Source organism: Dryobates pubescens, chromosome Z, assembly GCF_014839835.1.
Source record: "Dryobates pubescens isolate bDryPub1 chromosome Z, bDryPub1.pri, whole genome shotgun sequence".
In the NCBI taxonomy this organism is placed as follows: domain Eukaryota; kingdom Metazoa; phylum Chordata; class Aves; order Piciformes; family Picidae; genus Dryobates; species Dryobates pubescens.
The window spans coordinates 62,431,254-62,450,688 of NC_071657.1; the positions used below are offsets into that span (position 1 = coordinate 62,431,254).

The window sequence follows — 19,435 nt, forward strand, 5'->3', positions numbered from 1 at the left end:
TGGGGAGGTGGTGGAGTCGCCATCACTGGAGGTTTTCAGGAGGAGACTTGATGGGGTGCTTGGTGCCATGGGTTAGTTGTTTGGGTGGTGTTGGATTGGTTGATGGGTTGGACGCGGTGATCTTGAAGGTCTCTTCCAACCTGGTTTATTCTATATATTCTATGTATTCTATTATCCTCATATTCCCAGGTCAAGGCAGCTTTCAACCAGGCGATTTTGTTGTCCATTTAATCATTCAGAATTTGTAAAAACTTGTATACCAAGATCACAAAATAGCCTTAGGTTGCATATCAAACTGCTTGCAGCAGCTGATATCTAAAACTTGTTCGGCTGCTGTTTCAATTCAAGCTGCTGCCTTTTTGTAGCAACACATCTGTTAAATGTTTTGAAAGCTGTGGTCTCAGAACAGCACATTGTGAAGCCTGCATTTTACCACCACCACTATGTTTTATTCAAAGCAGATATAAAAGCAAGAATAACTTTGGTTAAATACGATGGGAGAGGAGAAGATGGCACTCTAAATTAGGGAAACAAATGTATTCATTCATGATTCTAAAAGCAATGAAGAAGAGATAAAATTGATCAGTTAGCATATGACACAGGCAGGACCAGGCTCCCCATCTCCTAGCTTTATACTTTTCTTACTTATTTCAGTAAGTTGCCAATTGCACTTTGCAAAAGTGTAATACTAAAATTATTCTTTCTTCTTGTTGTGTCTTGCAGACGAATTGGAAATCTGTTTCCAGGTCACTGCTTCAGCCCTTATCAGACAATGATACCACAAACCTTTATGTCATAGAGCATAAGCCAAAAGCTTCTTTGAAGCTAGACCTCCATATGGATGGTGAAGAAGACAGAAAGTGTGACACTTGCCAGTCAGAAAAACCTAGCAAAAACATAGACATAAGACTAAGGCATGAAGAAATTCCTGAAGAAGCAGTTACAAGTGAAGAAGAAATAATTTCCATTACAGTACCATTCTTGAGTGACTACACCAGCATAGAGCTCAGCCAGAAAGCCTTGATGAACCCAGCAGTGAAGCTGCCTGCAAGAGCTTCTTGTCCTCGTCTGGAAATGGAACTAAGCAGTAAAGCAGCACAAACTGATCATCAGGTTTTGTTTGCTCCACAAGATTACCTCAAATAAAGTCAGGTAGTATTTTTGCCATCTGGACCAGCTTTGACAGGACATGTCAATTTGAACTCTAGCATCCTCAGAATTTCCCATACCATGAAGTTCCAAAACCCTCTGAGTCTTGAATGGATCCATTAGGACCATAAAAGATAGTGAGCGTGTGAAAATAGTTAGTATCTATTTCAATAAGCCTCTTGGCTGAAACAGATTGATTATCTAATTAATTAGTTATTCAGCACAGTTGTTCTGTGGAAAGTCCTACTGTCTTCACACAGGCAAACTTTCAGGGAACTGTACGAAAAACCTTCCAGTAAGTTACCTCTAAATGCTTAGTCCCAGGGCACTCAGGAAGCCATTTCAAGACTTCCCCTCTGTTGTTCTAGTTTATAACTCTAGAAGGTTCTCAAGTAACTGTGATCAGTTTAAAACCTGATTTTCAAACTTAGTAAGTTCTTCAGTAATATTTCCAGCAAAAGTGTCTACTACTCCAAAGAAGCTCTCCAGTTGGTCAAAGATGGCCAAACAAGAGTCCAAAGCCTTGGGTTTTGGAATAGAAAATGATGCTCTTCTGTCTATGTAAAGCACTATTAAGTGCTTTACATCTTAAGTATGCATAACTTTATTCACCATAGATGAGTAGTGCTGTGTAAATGAAGATCATAATAAGTATCGTTATTAGTATTGGAGGTTTTAGTTGCATTAAATCAAGGCTATTTCTTCCTGCATTTTTCTGCACAGACTGGAAATCCATCCATGTTCTGTTAGGAGATTTAGTTGCAGATTTCACACTGCATGCAGTTATGGTCTTTTTGAATGGATTTCAGGAGCTGAAGAGATAGTTCAGTGAGTCATCCCTCCAAAGCCTGCATAGAGGAGTCATCAATGGAATATAAAGGGTAAAAGGGTCTTTCTTAATGTGCTCTCTCTGTGACTTCATCATGTATCACCATGCTACAGAGTCTTAACTGGTTTTCCAGCTTTACAGCAGCTTCTGTAGGCATGAATGGTTTGTAGTTTTTGTAGAAGACCTAGTTTGTGGTCATCTTGAGGTTACAGAGCATTTCACTAAAATTATTTTGTGGAGAAAGAAATTGATCCACTGCACCCTAAGCACTAGAGGCTCCTTAGATGGGCATCTTTCAAAATTCTCTCATTAAAAATGAGGGTGACTCAGATTCACACAAATATTTCCATGCATATTAGGCAGTATGCAGTAGAGAATAGCTGAAAGAAATTGCAAATGCCAGCTTGACTGATTTAGTGAGACCCCATAACAAAACCTGTATAATTCACTTTCCTTATTTATATTCTCTCTCTCTTTATCTATGTCTCTCTATTAGGACTGGCAAGAACCATCCTGTATTTCACTTTGGGTTTTGCATTAAGGCTCTAAGCCCTTAAAATTGTTTTCTTGCAAAGCAATGTACCATTACCACTCACTCTTATTACCTCTGCTCATTGGAAGAAGGGGTAACATGATCCCTCCCCAGACCACTTCAAAGGTTTGAGCAGTCTTTTATATCTATCTCTACATCTTTTAACTTCATTCAGAGGACTTTGCCTGATTTGAATTTAGGAGAGCACAGAAGATCCTGCTGTTAGAGAAGCTGTTACTATTTGCTATATCCAGTAGAGGGGATGAAATGAAATGCTATTAATGGACAATGAAGTCCTCAAACGATATACAACCATTGTCAGCTAGTCATGTGAACATGACCTCATTTGTCAGATTCCCAAACATAAGAATTATGCATCTTGTCACCCATAATACTTCTTTCGTTTACAGTCAGAGCAGTTTATTTTCCTGGTGTAGTTGATACCACAAACACTGCATACCATGCCAACATGTATTGTTACATTACATACAAAGTAAATAAGTAGAATCAAATGGCTTGTGAGCAGTTTCAGTATCTGAAGCAACCTTCATACATGACACTCAAAACACAGGTTGGGTTTTAGATCCAGTGAGTATTGCTTCTCTGATATTAGCCATTTCCTGACATCTTCCTGAAGAAAATCCATCATCAGACCAAGAGAATTTCCGTAGAGTGCATATGGACCTGGAGGCTGTCCTCAGGAGCCTGAGGCCCCCGAGAAAGACAGGACAAAGAAGAAATTTTCCTTGGTCAATGAGAACTGGGTTAGAGAACAGTTAAGTCATCTGGACATCCATAAATCCATGGGTCCTGATGGGAAGCACCCAAAGGGGTCAGGAAGCTGGCAGAGGTCATTACTAGACCATTCTCCATTATCTTTGGGAAGTCATGGGGGACAGGAGAGGTGCCTGGGGAATGGAGGAAGGCAAATGTCACTCCAGTCTTCAAAAAGGGTCAGAAGGATGACCCAGGTAACTATAGACTGGTCAGCCTCACCTCCATCCCTGGAAAGGTGATGGACCAACTTATCCTTGGTGGTGTCCTTAGACATATCAAGGACAAGCTGGTCATTATGAGCAGTCAATATGGCTTTACCAAAGGGAAGTCATGTTTGAAAAAACTGATAGCCTTTTATGAGGACATAAACAGGTGGGTAGATGTGGATGTGGTTTATCTTGATTTCAGTGAAGCATTTGACACTGTCTCCCACAGCATCCTTGCAGCTAAGCAGAAGCAGTGTGGTCTGGATGATCAGGTAGTGAGGTGGATTGTGAACTGGTTGATTGGAAGAAGTCAGAGAGTTGTGGTCAATGGGATGGAGTCTAGTTGGAGGCCTGTGTCTAATGGAGTCCCTCAGGGGTCAGTACTGGGACCAGTACTGTTCAGTATATTCATCAGCGACTTGGATGAGGATACAGAGTGCACTGTCAGCAAGTTTGGTGAGGACACAAAGCCGGGTGGAGTGGCTGACACACCAGAGGGTTGTGATGCCATTCAATGAGACTTGAGCAGGCTGGAGAGCTGGGCAGGGAGAAATTTGATGAAGCTCAACAAGGGCAAGAGTCTTGCATCTGGGAAAGAGCAACCCCGTATATCAGTATAGGTTGGGGACTAACCTGTGGAGAGCAGAGAAGGGGAAAAGGACCTAGGAGTCCTAGAAGGTTGACCATTAGCCAGCAATGTGCTCTTGTGGCCAAGAAGGGGTGTGGTCAGTAGGTGGAGAGAGGTTCTCCTCCCTCTCTGCTTTGCCCTGATGAGGCCACATCTGGAATACTGTGTCCAGTTCTGGGCCCCTCAGTTTAGGAAGGCCAGGGAACTGCTTGAAAGAGTCCAGCACAGAGCCACAAAAATTATTAAGTCCTACCAGTAACACCAGGCTTGAAGTCATTGGTGTAAAAGGACAACTCATCATAATGTATCCTTTGAGAGCAAAGATCTAGCCAAAACAGGAGACTTCACTGAAATAAAGTACCCACTCAGGGACACAGGACTAGGAGTCATAGAGTGCTCAGGTACTTAGAGGCACCTGAGTTTGTTGGTTTGTTTGGGGTTTGTTTCATTTGTTTGTTTGTTGGTGTGTGTGGTGGTTTGTTGTTTTGGGGCATTTTGCCGGGGGAGGGAGGTTTGTGCTTATACAGATGTACTATGACTGCAGAAGCACAACTCTACTAATAAATATGGAAGGAATTTCATTTCATACACTGCTCAAGTGGTTTCAGTAGTGTTTCTAGCTTCAGTATTCGTAGTTTCAATATCTGTTAAGAGTGAAATGGCAAATAGAAGGCTCAGGATGATAAAAGCCAAAGCATTTTAGATTTTGGTGGTTTTGTTTTCTTTTCTTTTACCAGCCAACATAGCTCAAGCTGACCACTATTAGCATTAGCAAAAATTAGGACACTGCAGAAGCTTAAACTCATAATGGTAGATCTGGAGCCACACAGTCATAGTGATTTATAGCATGAGGTATTGTACTGCAGGGTTAAAGTGTTCTAGCATTTTATATTCACAGAGAAACTAATGTTATAGTCACTCTACATGGCCTCTAAAAACATGTGCAAAGCAAAGTTAGTACATACCTATCTTTTCTGGTATCCATGGTAGATGTTTTTTCTCACATATTTAAAGTAGTATGGACACTGAATATAATTGTTTTTCCACTTAGGGAAGTGTAGCTGGATAGCATTGAAAATTCTAACAGTGTTTCAGAACCAAGATAAAAAGATACTCAGCCTGGAAGATGAGACTGCAGAAACCAGAATATTCTTGAGGGTTTTTTTCACCCTGTATTAACTGCCAAATAGAATAACAATAACTAAAGGGTATCTACAAATTCCCTAACCCCCTAAACCTTTCAGGTAAGCCTTTGGCAAGCTTAAAAGCCACTTTTATAGAGTAACAGCACCTTGAGCAGAGTCCTCCTGGAGAGGAAAGAGCACAGAGGCATCCTGTCAGTCTGAGTCAACCTGTTACTGTTACCAAAACTGTAAAATAATAAAGCACTTAATTAAAGCCCTCTATTTACAGAAGATGCTTGTCTCAGAGCTCTTAATTCTGTGTCATGGACTCTTGGTTTTCTTTTTACTCTCTCTCGATGGCACTGTGTGTCTACTGCCTGAATGATGTTAACTGCGCCTTTGTACTGTGTTGATGAAGTCTGTAAGAACATGGGTATAGGATGGCTTATATTAGTCCCTTCTGAGCATTACTCACAGAAGACCTACTATGACAAATCACTCCGTGGCAAATGGGAGGACACAATCTTATCTCCTCATCTATTCTATTTCTGCAGTGGATGCACCAGCTCAATTAATAAAACTGAAAACAACCTGCCATGCTAGAAACAGTCACTCACATCACCCATCCTCCCATCTACCTATCCACAATGCAGTAAGAGAATCATTTAAGGATAGCTACCATTTTATATTTTTTAGGGGTGCATTGAGGAAATCTAAGGCCTTCTTGGAATTAAATTTGGCAAAGTATGCAAAATACAACACAAAGGGTTTCTGCAAGTATATCAGTAGGAAGAGGAAGACTTAAGGATGTGCAGGCCCACTGCTGAATGAGGTGGTATCACATTAAGGGTAAGATCCTGATGTTTGCCTATCTCAGAGCCCAGGACTCTTGCTGGAACTATCTGGCAAAATTTACATTAGCCTCCACTTCTTGGTGCCTCACTAAGGACTTGCTCTGACACAGTTCAGAAAGTTATAACAACCAAATTGTTCAATTGTTCAAAGCAACAGATACCACAGATCCAGGATTGCTGGTGATAGAGGCACTGGCTACAAGATGATCTCAGGATTAGTAAATCCTGGGTAACACCTGACACAGTCAGAGGTGCAGACGTTCACAACAGCTCTGACCAGCTGTGTACTGAAGGCACATTCCTTGCCAAGAAAGGTGTCCCTGTCTTGGGTAGAGGAAAAGGAGCGCACTGATTGTCCTTGTCTTTGCTTCTCTCCTGGTCTCATCTGCTGCAGGTGGGGGTGCTGATGGCCCACACTGAACACCACCTTGTTGACCCTGGTACCAATGCCAGCAGCACACGTTTCCTGATGCCAGAGGTAGCGTGCACCAAAATGCCCTTCTCACAGGCCAGGTTGCCCCTGCCTTCTAGGTGATGTTTAGCATGATTTGTGAGGAAAGTTGAGTAACACAGCCATATCTGTTTAGCATGTATTTGATTTTCCTTATTAGCATATTGAGGGGTATCAACTTTGATATTAAAATTACAGTTAGTTAGGCAAAGGTCTTCATTCAGGCACCCCGCCTCCCCCCAAAACTATTTTGCTCAGTCTCAAGAAGACAAGGCCAAGAGGAGACTTCATTGCTCTCTACAACTACCTGCTGGGAGGTTGGAGCAAGGAGAGGGTCAGCCTCTTCTCCATAGTGTCAAGTGACTGGAGTAGAGGAAATGGTTTTGAGCTGTGCCAGGGGATGTTCAGGCTGGATGATAGGAAATACTTCTTCACAGAAAGGGTTCCCAAACATTGGAATGGTCTGCCCAGGGCAGTGGTAGAGTCACCTCTGGAGGTGTTTACACAGTGTGTGGACCTGGTGCTTAGGGACATGGTTTAGTGTTGATTCTGCGGTGCTGGGTCAAGGGTTGGATTGGATGATCTCTGAGGTGCCTTCTAACTGGATGTATTCTGGGATTCTGTGAAGTTGGGTGTTTATGTTATTTGAGCCCTGCTTCATCTGTTCTAGCCAAAAAAAGGCCATCCTAATCTTTTTAAGACTCCCTCCTTCAGCTCTCTGGCTGGCCAGCTTCACAGATCTTCATTTAGCACAAACACCTGCTGAATGTAAATGGCCTTGGTCTTGAATCATACTAGATCAACTTGCTTTCCTGGCCCCTGGCCACCTAGGGGATTTATGACAAGTGGGTTACCTGGTGACAGAGGATACATATACTGGTTTTAGGCTATGCCTTTAAAATTTTGTTACATTAAAATTTTGTTAATGCTGGGGAGGAATTTCAACCCACCACCATTACAGAGAAGGCAGAGTTACCGAATGCTTTCTTTGTTTCAATCTTTACTGCTAGGACTAGCCCTCAGGAATCCCAGTCCCTGGAAGTGAGAGAGAAAGTCTGCAGAACGGAAGACTTGAAGACTCCCCCTTAGTCAAGGGAGCCTGGGCTCGAGATCATCTAGGTAAACTGGTGTGGTAGTTTTAGGCTATGCCTTTACAAATTTTTCACAAATCTTGAACAGAAAGTGGTGGAATGTAAATAAATCACTATTGGATGTTGAAAGGAAAATAATGATAATTCTAAACAATTCCATTGGAAAGATCATAGAATCAACCAGGTTGGAAAAGACCTCAGAGATCACCAAGTCCAAACTGTTACCTAACACCTAAATAAACCATGGCTTCAAGTGCCATGTCTAATCCTTTTTTGAACAGCTTCAGTGAAGGCGACTCTACCACCTCCCTGGGCAGCCCATACTAATGGCCAGTTGCTCTTTCTGTAACAAACTTCCTCCTCACCTGGAGCCTAAACTTCCCCTGGCAATAATGGGTAATGGACTTAAGATAATGGACTTAAACTAGTTGCACAAAACAATCTACCTCTTTTTGCTGTCCATCATTTTCCTCCAGTCCTGGCTCACTGGAGAGGTCCCAGGTGACTGGGAACTGGCCAGTGTGGTCCCCATCCACAAGAAGAGTTGGATGGAGGAACCTGGAAACTCCAGGCCAGTCAGCCTGACCTCAGTGCCAGGGAAAGTGATGGAGCAGATTATCCTGGCAGCAATAACTGTGAACCTGAAGGATGGCCAAGGGCTTGGGACCAGCCAACATGGATTTAGGAAGGGCAGGTCCTGCCTCTCCAACCTGATCTCCTTCTATGATCAGGTGACCCGCCTGGTGGATGTGGGGAGGCCTGTGGATGTGGTCTACCTGGACTTCAGCAAGGCCTTTGACACTGTCCCCCACAGTAAACTGCTGTCTAAGCTGTCAGCTCATGGCTTGGACCACAACACTCTGTGCTGTGTTAGGAACTGGCTGGAGGGCCGAGCCCAGAGAGTGGTGGTGAATGGTGCCACGGCCAGCTGGCGGCCAGTCACCAGTGGCATCCCCCAGGGATCAGTGCTGGGCCCCATCCTCTTTAACATCTTCGTTGATGATCTGGATGAGGGGATTGAGTCAGTCATCAGCAAGTTTGCAGATGACATCAAGCTGGGGGCAGATGTTGGTCAGTTAGAGGGTAGAAAGGCTCTGCAGAGGGACCTTGACCGACTGGACAGATGGGCAGAGTCCAATGGGATGGCATTTAACAAGTCCAAGTGCCGGGTGCTGCACTTTGGCCACAGCAACCCCATGCAGAGCTACAGGCTGGGATCAGAGTGGCTGGAGAGCTCCAAGACAGAAAGAGACCTGGGGGTGCTAATTGACAGTCACCTAATCATGAGCCAGCAGTGTGCCCAGGTGGCCAAGAGGGCCAATGGTATCCTGGCCTGTATTAGGAATAGTGTGGCCAGCAGGAGCAGGGAAGTCATTGTGCCCTTGTACTCTGTACTTTGCATTGGTTAGGCCACACCTTGAGTCCTGTGTCCAGTTCTGGGCCCCTCAGTTTAAGAAGGACATTGAGACACTTGAACGTGTCCAGAGAAGGGCAACAAGGCTGGGGAGAGGCCTTGAGCACAAGCCCTATGAGGAGAGGCTGAGGGAGCTGGGATTGTTTAGCCTGGAGAAGAGAAGGCTCAGGGGAGACCTCATTGCCCTCTACAACTACCTGAAAGGTGGTTGTGGCCAGGAAGGGGTTGGTCTCTTCTCCCAGGCAACCAGCACCAGAACAAGGGGACACAGTCTCAAGCTGTGCTAGGGGAGGTTTAGACTCGAGGTGAAGAGAAAGTTCTTCACTGAGAGTCGTTCGTCATTGGAATGTGCTGCCCAGGGAGGTGGTGGAGTCACTGTCCCTGGAGGTGTTCAAGAGGAGATTGGACGTGGCACTTGGTGCCATGGTCTAGTCATGGGGTCGGTGGAGACAGGTTGGACTCGATGATCCTTGGGGTCTCTTCCAACCTTAGTTATACTGTGATACTGCTTCTATCTCTTTGTTCTTTGGCTCTGGCTGATGCTTCTCCTGGCTTTACTGACCTTGACTGCACTGCTTTTGTTGTGAGTGGTATTAACAACTTCTCTGCTCTTTCTGTTTTCCCTTTTGGATCCAAGGGGATCAAGGAGGGACTCAGTAGGGGGAGAAACTGTTACAGCTCCCCTGGTTTTTGGGCAGGGGGATTCTTGTGCTGTTTGTTAATTGTAAATGCCTGTAAATACTGTGTATTTTGCACATATCCATTGCATTTCATTGTAGATTGTAGTTTTGCTTGTAAATGCAGCTTGCAGCTGAGCTGGTCTGGCAAATGTAATGTTGGGGGGGTGGATTTTCAGCCCAACACAACCGGACACACACAGTTCCATGGACCCTGATGGGCTGTCTCCATGAGTGCTGAGGAAGTTGGCTGAAGTTATCACCAGTCTTCAAAAAGGGCAAGGAGGAGGACCCAGGAAATCATAATCTGATCAGCCTCACCTCCGTATCTGGAAGGATGATGGGAGCAGCTGATCCTAGAGGTCATCTGTAAGCATGGGGAAGAAAAGAAGATTATCAGAAGCAGTCAGCACAGATTCACATAGGGAAAAAACATCCTTGACCAATCTGATAGCCTTCTCTGATGGTGTGACCAGCTGGGTGGGTGAGGGAAGAGAACTAGATGTTGTCTACCTCAATTTCAGCAAGTTTTTTTGGCACTGTCTCCCATAACATCCTCTTAAGTTTAGGAAGTATAGGTTGGATGAGAAGACAGTGAGGTGAATTGAGAACTGGCTGAGTAGTTGAGCTCAGGGGGCTGTCACCAATGGTGCAGTATCTAGTTGGAGGCCCCTGCCTAGTGGGGTTCCCCAGTCAGTACTGGGTCCAGTCTTGTTTAACATGTTCATCAATGACCTGGATACTCTCAGGAAGTTTCATGACATGAAACTATGAGTAGTGACTGACACATCAGAAGGCTGTGTTGCTATTCAGTGAGACCTGGACAGACTGGAGAGCTGGGCATCAGTTAGACTAACAAAGTTCAGCAAGACCAAGTGTAGAGTCCTGCACCTGGGGAGGAATAACCTCATGTGCCAGTACAGATTAGGGCTTGACCTGCTGGAAAGCAACTCTGTGGAGGATCTTGGAGTGACGGTGGAGAAGTTAACCATGAGCCCACAGTGTACTCTTGTGGCCAAGATGAGGAATGGCATCCTGGAGTGCATTAAGAAGTGTGATCAACAGGTTTGCCCTGGTGAGGCCACATCTGGAGTAGTGTCCAGTTCTGGGCCCTCTGGTTCAAGAGAAACAGGCAGCTACTGGAGAGAATCCAATGTAGGCCTACAAAGATGATTAGAGGTTTGAGCATCTCTCTTACAATGAGAGGCTGAGAGATCTGGGACTTTCTAGCCTGGGTAAGACTGGCAGAGAGGATCTCATAAATATCTAAAGGGTATGTGTCAAGAGGATGGGGCTGGACTCTCTTCAGTGATAGGACAATGGGCAATAGGCACAAATGGGACCATAGAGTGCTCCACCTAAACACAAGGAAAAACTTATTTGAGGGTAATGGAGCACTGGAACAGTCTACCCAGAGAGGTTGTTGAGTCTCCATATTTGCAGACATTCAAAATACGTCTGAACATGTGCAGTAGGTTTAGGCTATGCCTTTAAAAATCAGCTGCAGATTTCAAACAGAAAAGTAGAAAAATATAAATAATTCACTATTGGGTGTAAAAAGGAAAACAAAAGATTATTCTAAACAAATTCATTGGGCAGTCTGGGGTATAGAAGCAGTTGTTCCATAATGTCTTTCACTTTTTCACTTCCATTCCCATTCCTTTTCCTTTTCTCTGGTTTGGCTGTTCTGCTGGGGAGATAAATAACTGCTTCTGGCTGGCCTTGAGAAAAGACAAGAACACTAACACTGCTTCTCTAACTAATATTTCTTCCTTCTTTCTCTCTTTGGTACAAAGGGAAAGGGAGAGAAGGTTTGGGTGGGGGGAGGTGTGGGGCACAGTGGAGCAGCTTCTCTGCTCTCTGGGGGACCCAGAAGGGTATCAGGGAGGTTTTCATGTTATTTTCTAATTGTAAATACCTGTATAATATTGTAAATACTGTATATTTTGTACATATTCATTGCATTCCATTGTAGAGTGTACTTTTGGCTTGTAAATACAGTTTCCATTTGCTTCCAGCTGAGTTAGTTGTGCTTAGTTAACGTGAATGGGAAATTTCAACCCACCATAACATGTACCTGTGCAGCCTGATCTAGGTGAAGCCTACATTGGCAACAGGGTTGGACTCTTTGTGTTTAGACTGGAAAAGACCTTTAAGATCATTGAGTCTAACCAGAAACCTAGTACTCCTAAGTCCAGCATGAAATCATGTCCCTAAGCAGCACACGTACACAGAAATACCTCCAACTACTTTCCCAGACAGCCTGTTCCAATGTTTGACAGACCTTTTAGTGAAGACGTTTTCTCAATATTCAGCCTAAACCTTCCCTACCACAGCTTGAGACTGTTCCAACTTGTCCTATTGTTTTTACTTGGGAGAAAAGACCAATCCTCACCTTGCTACAACCTCCTTTATACTAGCTGTGGAGAGCAATAGGTTCCCCTATGCCTCTTTTTCTCTAAGCTAAACAGCCACAGTCTCCTTAGCCATTCCATCCCATGTCCATCAAATATTTAATTGGCAAATAGTCAGCTCTTTATTTGTAACACTGTGACTCAGTTTCTGCCCTCCAAATCTGACGGGGGGTGGGGGGGTGGGGGGGAAATGCACATGGAGAAGCAGCACTAGAGAACCAGTTACGAGCATAACAAAGTACTACTTTTGTAACTTCCAAGGGCAGTCACAGTTAGGTTTTGGTTTGTGTTTTCTTAATACTAGTTGATTACTGGAAAGCTTCAGTGAATGAAATGGAAGGTTTGGCTGCAGAGAATAAGTTGACCAAGACATCTCAAAACACTAGGAATAAAATTATTATTTCAAATGCATTGTTTCTTTGGTCTTATACCCCTGCACTTGCATAGTCTGTCCTTCCAGCAGTGCCAGTACATCCTGGATCTAGATCCAGCCAAGCCACTTTGGAGGCCCAGTATTCCAAACTGGCACCATGGTACTCTAATGCCATGGCAGCAAAATTCAGCCTCACAGCTCCCATTTTATGCTAGCAAAACTCTCAGTCATAAACTGAGTAAGGACAGATTGGCTTCATTTTCTCTTGATTTACAGTAAATAAAACTGCAACATACATCAACCTCAATTCCCCAGTCTTGGTTCAAGGCACCAGGTGATGAACTACTTCAGGTATGACCACAAAGGCCTTGTAACCTGTATGTAGACCATCTCCCTTTCCTTCTATTAATTTTGCATTAATAGATTAATATTGCATTAAGGTACTATAATAGTAACAGTAGGGTGTTAAAAATAGTAGTGCTTTGCAGTAGGCTTGTAACAAAGCCTGTAGCACGCTGCCTGTCTCAGTGTCTGTCATTTCAAACAATGCCTGAAACATTACTGTGATACCTCAAGAGGGGGTGCTCTAGCACTGAATTTTATACTGCAGTGAAGCATAGTGTGACTTCTGGAAGATGCTCTTCCTGCAGCCAGCTGTCACTTGTAATTTTAGAAATTACACGACAGATTCCACGTGCAAACATTTCTGTTTCTTCGCTGTAATTCCCTCAACAACCTTTAAGGGACTTAAACCTTTCCTGGAGATTTCTGAGGACATACAAGTTTGTGTTCACAGCAATGAACCACATTCTCAAGAGAGGGTATTGCTACAGAAAATCCCAGATTGAGATTTACAAAGTCTTAGTAAGTGATGCACAGAATTATGTTACAGATTGCAAGTATTGTGCTGGAAAGGATATATTGTCAACAGTAGTGCAGTGCTTCAAAAGAAAGATCATCACCTTTCTGAAAAGCTGATGGTAAACATTGTCAAATCATGCTAAAGCCAAATTTCTGTGTAAGCCTAAAATCCCCATCCTGCCTAAGTACCCATAGAACAGCATGGCCTCACTGCAAACTACTTCCATTCCTCTTCCTCACACTGCAGCCAACCCACCATCACAGAGTCCTCTTCAACCTCTACAGCTATGAATCACAACTTCATAATACAAAAAGGGATGAGGATATTCAAACAGTTCTTGCCCCCCACCTCCCGCTCCAAAGCCTCCTACACCTTCTCCACCCAAACATTGTCACTGTACCAAGCTGCAGCAACAGTTTACATGGTATAAATGTTCGTATTATCACAGCCAGAGATGTTTGATCACTAATCTTAGGCATTTTATACCTTACAGGTATGCCTGTAAGTAAGAAGATGAATCAACAGTGGAATCTGCAAGTTTCAGTGGTTACTCTAAATTTAGGAGTGAGAGAGGACAATAGTGATGCTCTTATAAAGCTCTTGAGAACTACGATCTGGAATTCTGATACAGCCTTTGCAGTCTGTATGGATCTCTGTTTATCCCTCTCTGTAAAGGGCATAAAGGCAGAAGTGTATCTTACAGGCAGAGGATGACACTGAACTCATTGTCCTGCAGGGACAAAAAGGCTCAAAAATGCTCTGACCCAGACAATGGAGCAGGAGCCAGGAGGTCAGGTTTTTCAGAACAATGCCCACCTTGCCCTGGCTTCTCTGAACATGTACTGGAGTCCAAGTGGGCCAGGTGTGTGTGCCTTTGGCCATGTTTGGAGAAAACTCATTCTATAGGTTACAGTGTCAGGTATTTATCTCTCAATCTTTGTTATCATTGGCCATCATTGCCTCGGGAAATCTCTAAATACCAGCCCGAAGAGCCAGTGCCTTGTCTTGCAATTGTCCACGCTCTGGGTGAAGTCACAAGCCCTGCTTGGAATCCAAGCTGTGTTTCAGTTTACCCAGACAGGACTGCAAGATCCCTCGCTGTATAGCATCGTAAAGCCCAGGAGCATAGCAGACACATCTTGCTGGGCTGAGAGATGAAACCCAGGAGGAGCTGAGAGTCCTTGGGACAGTTTCATTTTATTGGAAGAAGCAACAAGCACTACTGCAAAGACTGCAGCTGAAGAACCTCTCCAAGTAGGCAAAGCTACAAAGCCAACAAGCCCAGCAAGCTTCAGCAGCAACCTCTTTGCTACGAAGCTTTCAGCCTCACAGCTTTTGGAGATAAAGCCTGTATGTGCCCCAGCAACAAGCTGCAGAAGCCAACAGAAAGTGAAACTGTGTTACAGTATCACAGTATTGCCAAGGTTGGAAGAGACCTCGAGGATCATCGAGTCCAACCTGTCACCACAGACCTCATGACTAGACCAAGGGTCATGTCCGGTCTCCTCTTGAGCACCTCCAAGGATGGTGACTCCACCACCTCCTTGGGCAGCCCATTCCAATGACTAATGACTCTCTCGGTAAAGAACTTTATCCTCACTTCGAGCCTGAACTTCCCCTGGCACAGCTTGAGACTGTGTCCCCTTGTTCTGGTGCTGGTTGCCTGGGAGAAGAGACCAACCCCCACCTGGCTACAACCCTCCCTTCAGGTAGTTGTAGACAGCAATAAGGTCTCCTCTCAGCCTCCTCTTCTCCAGGCTAAGCAACCCCAGCTCCCTCAGCCTCTCCTCGTAGAGCTTGTGCTCCAAACCCCTCACCAACTTTGTTGCCCTTCTCTGGACATGTTGCAGCAGGTCAACCTCCTTCCTAAACTGAGGGGCCCAGAACTGGACACAGGACTCAAGGTGTGGCCTAACCAGTGCAGTGTACAGGGGCAGGTGGAAGTAGATGATCCTTGAGGTCCCTTCCAACCCTAACAATTCTATGATTAATTACTACAATCCTTACAACTGTAAGTTACCCCAGGTAAGAATTATCAAAGGGAATCTGATTTATTAGAATGAACTAACTCACACAATACTTGGCTACTATCTTTCATCTAGCCATAAAAGCACAGTAAAAGTCCATTGCTAAGGTGTTCAGTGCAAGGCAATGACCCAAGTCTAATACTTTCTTCCATTAGAAGATTCTGAATTATACTTCAATAAATTTAGTATTGCCACACTTCAGTTGTAAAGAGCAACTATTCTAAATCCTGTTATAAAATCAAGAGGGGAAGTGTAATTGTTTAAAGCAAACCCAATGGGTTAACCTGCCTGTTCCCTCAACACAGAAATTATGGAGAAACAACACACAAACTCTGTTGAGACAAAAAAGAAAGTGAGATAAGGTAAGAGTTTACTGGGCATATCAGATAATCATAATACAAATGCATGAAGCAGTTCGGTATGAATAATGACAGTGAAGAACAGACTATGTTAAGTAACTTACTAGGTATACCACCTTATCTGAGAAATGGTACTTTGCCTCCAGCTCTCCAGGTTCACACCAGAAATGCAGAGCTGTCACCTTTCCACCCTCTTCGGAGATTAAGCAACAGAATAAACCCACTGCAGCTCAAACCATCTTTAACACATCAAAGGATCTTCTTAGTGATAAAAACTAAGCTTGGATAGATTAAATAGCACCTCACAATTAACATCATAATACCTAGTCAACATCTTTGTAGAGGCCAGCTGCTCTTCTCTGCATCCCAATGAACTTTTCAATGACATGGCCTCATAAAATCTCTTCTGGCTAGGAGAGAATTAACTGGGCACACCAAAACAAACCAAAATGTACTCCATGTTTGGTCCTAGTTAATATAAACCACTTCATAAAACCTATTTATTCTGCATTACAGTTCATTCAGAAACACTGATGATTTTGCTTGACACGGATGTGTAACGTATTAGTATGATCTGCAGTTCAGAGAAGCCTAGTCCATACTACATACAGGATGCTAGTATGTTTAAGAGTTGAATAATTGTGAGGAAAATGCCAAACTAGTAGAAAGAAATGTATTTAGCAGCTTAGGCAACATTAAATAAGCTGGAATGAAACAAGAGTATCCTCTTAAAACTGAACAAAGCAGAGGAACAACTACAAAAAAATACTACCTCAGCACAGCAAGGCACAAATCCAATGAAAGCAGATTATACCTTTAATGTTCATATTTCATATGGACTAAGGCATTTGATTTGAACTCCTAAGCTTCAAGTAGTCTGAAAAGAACCTTTAAGTATTACTTCATAAAAAGTTATTCTTTAGATTCTTTCAAAAGAAATGTATGGTTTCTAGGTAGGAAAAAAAACAGAAACAAAAAACCCAACCAACCAAAACCCAAAAGTAGTCTTTCCCAGGTCTGACACTGAAGCAACACACTTGAAAGTCCAGTGCAAACATGCATGTCTGTTTTCTTAAACAAGTATGCAAAAAAAGCCACAAATACACAAAAAGTTCGGTGTTAAAAAACTGTCATTTTGTTTAAGTCAGTCTTCAAGCATCTTCACTATAGAGTACTTAAGGAACTTAAGATAGGCAATATAAGATTCTGAACCATTGCTAAGATGGATTTCAATATAACTCTCAGGTTTGTTTTACCTTGCTTTCACATTCAGAGCAGTGGGCTGAAATGAAGTTATCCATACCAACAGGTGTGTTGCCTGAATCACCTGATTTGTAGGAGCTAAACCAGCCACAAGTCTCATTACAGACATGATTGCTCTCAAAAAATCACGAGCTCCCTGCTGAGCAAGTCTGTTGAGAAGCACATCCCAAATTTTGTTCATTAATTACTGCTATTTAGATTCCTGCACATTACAGAGAGCAATAAAGCACCAAAAATGGTGAATTCTAATATGAAAATATCCCCTTGAGAGGTTGAGATGTACTGTTCATGTCGGAAGCTCCTGATACTACTTTTTTTTCCCCCAAACAACAAAACCAAAGAATTTCAACATACATTTCCACAGAGTCATGTTTGTTAACCTACTGGATAAAGTAACAAGCTCTTAGTGGAGGAACTGCGGTAGTTGTCTCTACAGAAACTAACTCCTCAACTACTATGCTCCACCAGATTTGTAAGCTTTTTCTGTAACTGAAGAATGAGATACTATCTAACATCTCACTACCCTTCCTGCAATATTCTTGTTGGTGGCAGTGTAACAGATTTAGTTACAAAGTACTTGAATCCCAAAGCAACTGGGATACTGGGGGGGGGGGGGGGAGGAAGAATTGCTTCACAGCCGTTTCCTGTATCTCATTCAAGCTAGTGGAAGTGAGTTTATGAACCATTAAAACTTTGGGACTGCATTTACTTATGAAAATAAGAATATAATAGCAGCATTTGATAGTTATTTACTTGTATAATTTCATAGTTGCTTCATTACAGCAAAAGCACACTCCAGCAACGTTAAACTCGGACCTGCTTCGCTACCAGAAATGCCAAATCCAAAGAAAGGAAATAGTATTTTTACTGCTTAGGTTCCCCAGGTATACATGAACCCAGACTATTACAGGTGCTGTGTGTAACAGATTAGTCATAGGTGCTGTATCAGTGGGAAAAGTACCAGGCAGGATCTACTGATCAACATGAACTGTGCAGGTCAAATTACTCTTGATCTTTCTAGACCAGACCACTTTTTCCTTTATTATGAAAATCACATCTTTATGAAGCAGAAATTCCTGTGGCCCATGATTTACTCATCAATGCAGTAGTAGTCCTGAATCTCTACACTAAGAAAGGGTTTTCTGAATAGAGCAAATTTTTCTTCTATGAAAGCTACTTAACTGGCAGCCTCATTAATGACATCAAGGACTACATGAAAATGATTCTTTCACCATTGCTGATAACGTCTTTCAAGTCAGAAGACACATGTAACCTTCTCAATGGGAGAAAGATTTCATTAATAAGTTTTGTACACCGAAGATCTCTAGTGTCACATTTGGCACTAGATTAATGTCATGAATTTTAAAAAGTGCAAGCTGAAACTTCCCAGAAGAAAAACGCATAAACAGCTCAACACTTCCGCCTCCCCCCCTGCAATCATAAAACTGCCATGACCATTCTTTAGAAGGGCAGATTTTTTCTTTTCAGTTTCAGGAAAACACTGTGAAAACTGAAGGTCATAGATAGCTTCTCAAGTGCAACATTTGCTTACAGAACACAGAATCAAAGTGTTACAGTGTCTCCTCAAACTTAAGGAGACAGTAGGTGCCTACACGTATTGCCAGACAAGTTTATTAAACCGTTTTATATTTAATAGAATACAGAAGAAACCACCATAACTGACATGCTCAAATCCTACAACAGGACTTACTTAGGATCGATTCTTGAATTTGAAATAACAATAAACACTGCATGCAAGGATATTTTTTGTTTAAAAGCTTAAAGACAAGTCTCTTACATTAAAAAAAAAAAAATCCCTCAAATGGACTGCTTTTAGCTGTCCATATTATTTTAATTACATTTTCAGCATGTAAAAATAAACCTAAGGTACAGGCTGAAAACAACTTTTTTCCTGTTTAATATTAGCATGCAAAATTAATTTTAGATTCTCTGTAGGTAGTAACACATAATGATGTCTACAAATTCCACCTGTCCACATTCCAGCCTCTGGTGAGAAAAACATCTCTCTGAACTAAGCACCTCTGATTTACACCATTTGATGCATTTACAGATCTCAACATTTGTGTCACTAAATCAAATTCTCACTTGTAAAATTATGGCAAGACAGACCAAAGGCAATCATTGATGGCTGTAAAACTGAAAGCACCACCAAGTGACAGGCAGGACTCAGAATATGCCCTGGTTTGCAAGTCATTGTTCAGAATTCACATCTTAAAGACTTTTTTTAAAAAAAAAAAACATTAAAAAGCAATTTTCATGCTAACATTTACAAAACTCAGGACTTCCCCCTCATCCCCCTTAGCCCACCTTCTTTTAAGTGAATGGCCAGCAGAATCAAAATACATCAACTCTAACCTTGATCATTACAAACTAACAAAAAGACT

At 42.7% G+C, this 19,435-nt stretch overlaps 1 protein-coding gene across 1 annotated transcript in view; it reads left to right on the forward strand.

Moving 5' to 3' along the window:
- The window catches only part of LOC128899513 (interleukin-6 receptor subunit beta-like), a 42,927-nt gene extending 41,781 nt beyond the window's left edge, over positions 1 to 1,146 (forward strand). The window contains exon 15 of the mRNA XM_054178937.1: positions 724 to 1,146. Coding sequence (XP_054034912.1) covers positions 724 to 1,146 — 423 coding nt within the window. The remainder of the gene's footprint in view (positions 1 to 723) is intronic.
- Positions 1,147 to 19,435: the final 18,289 nt, after the last annotated feature.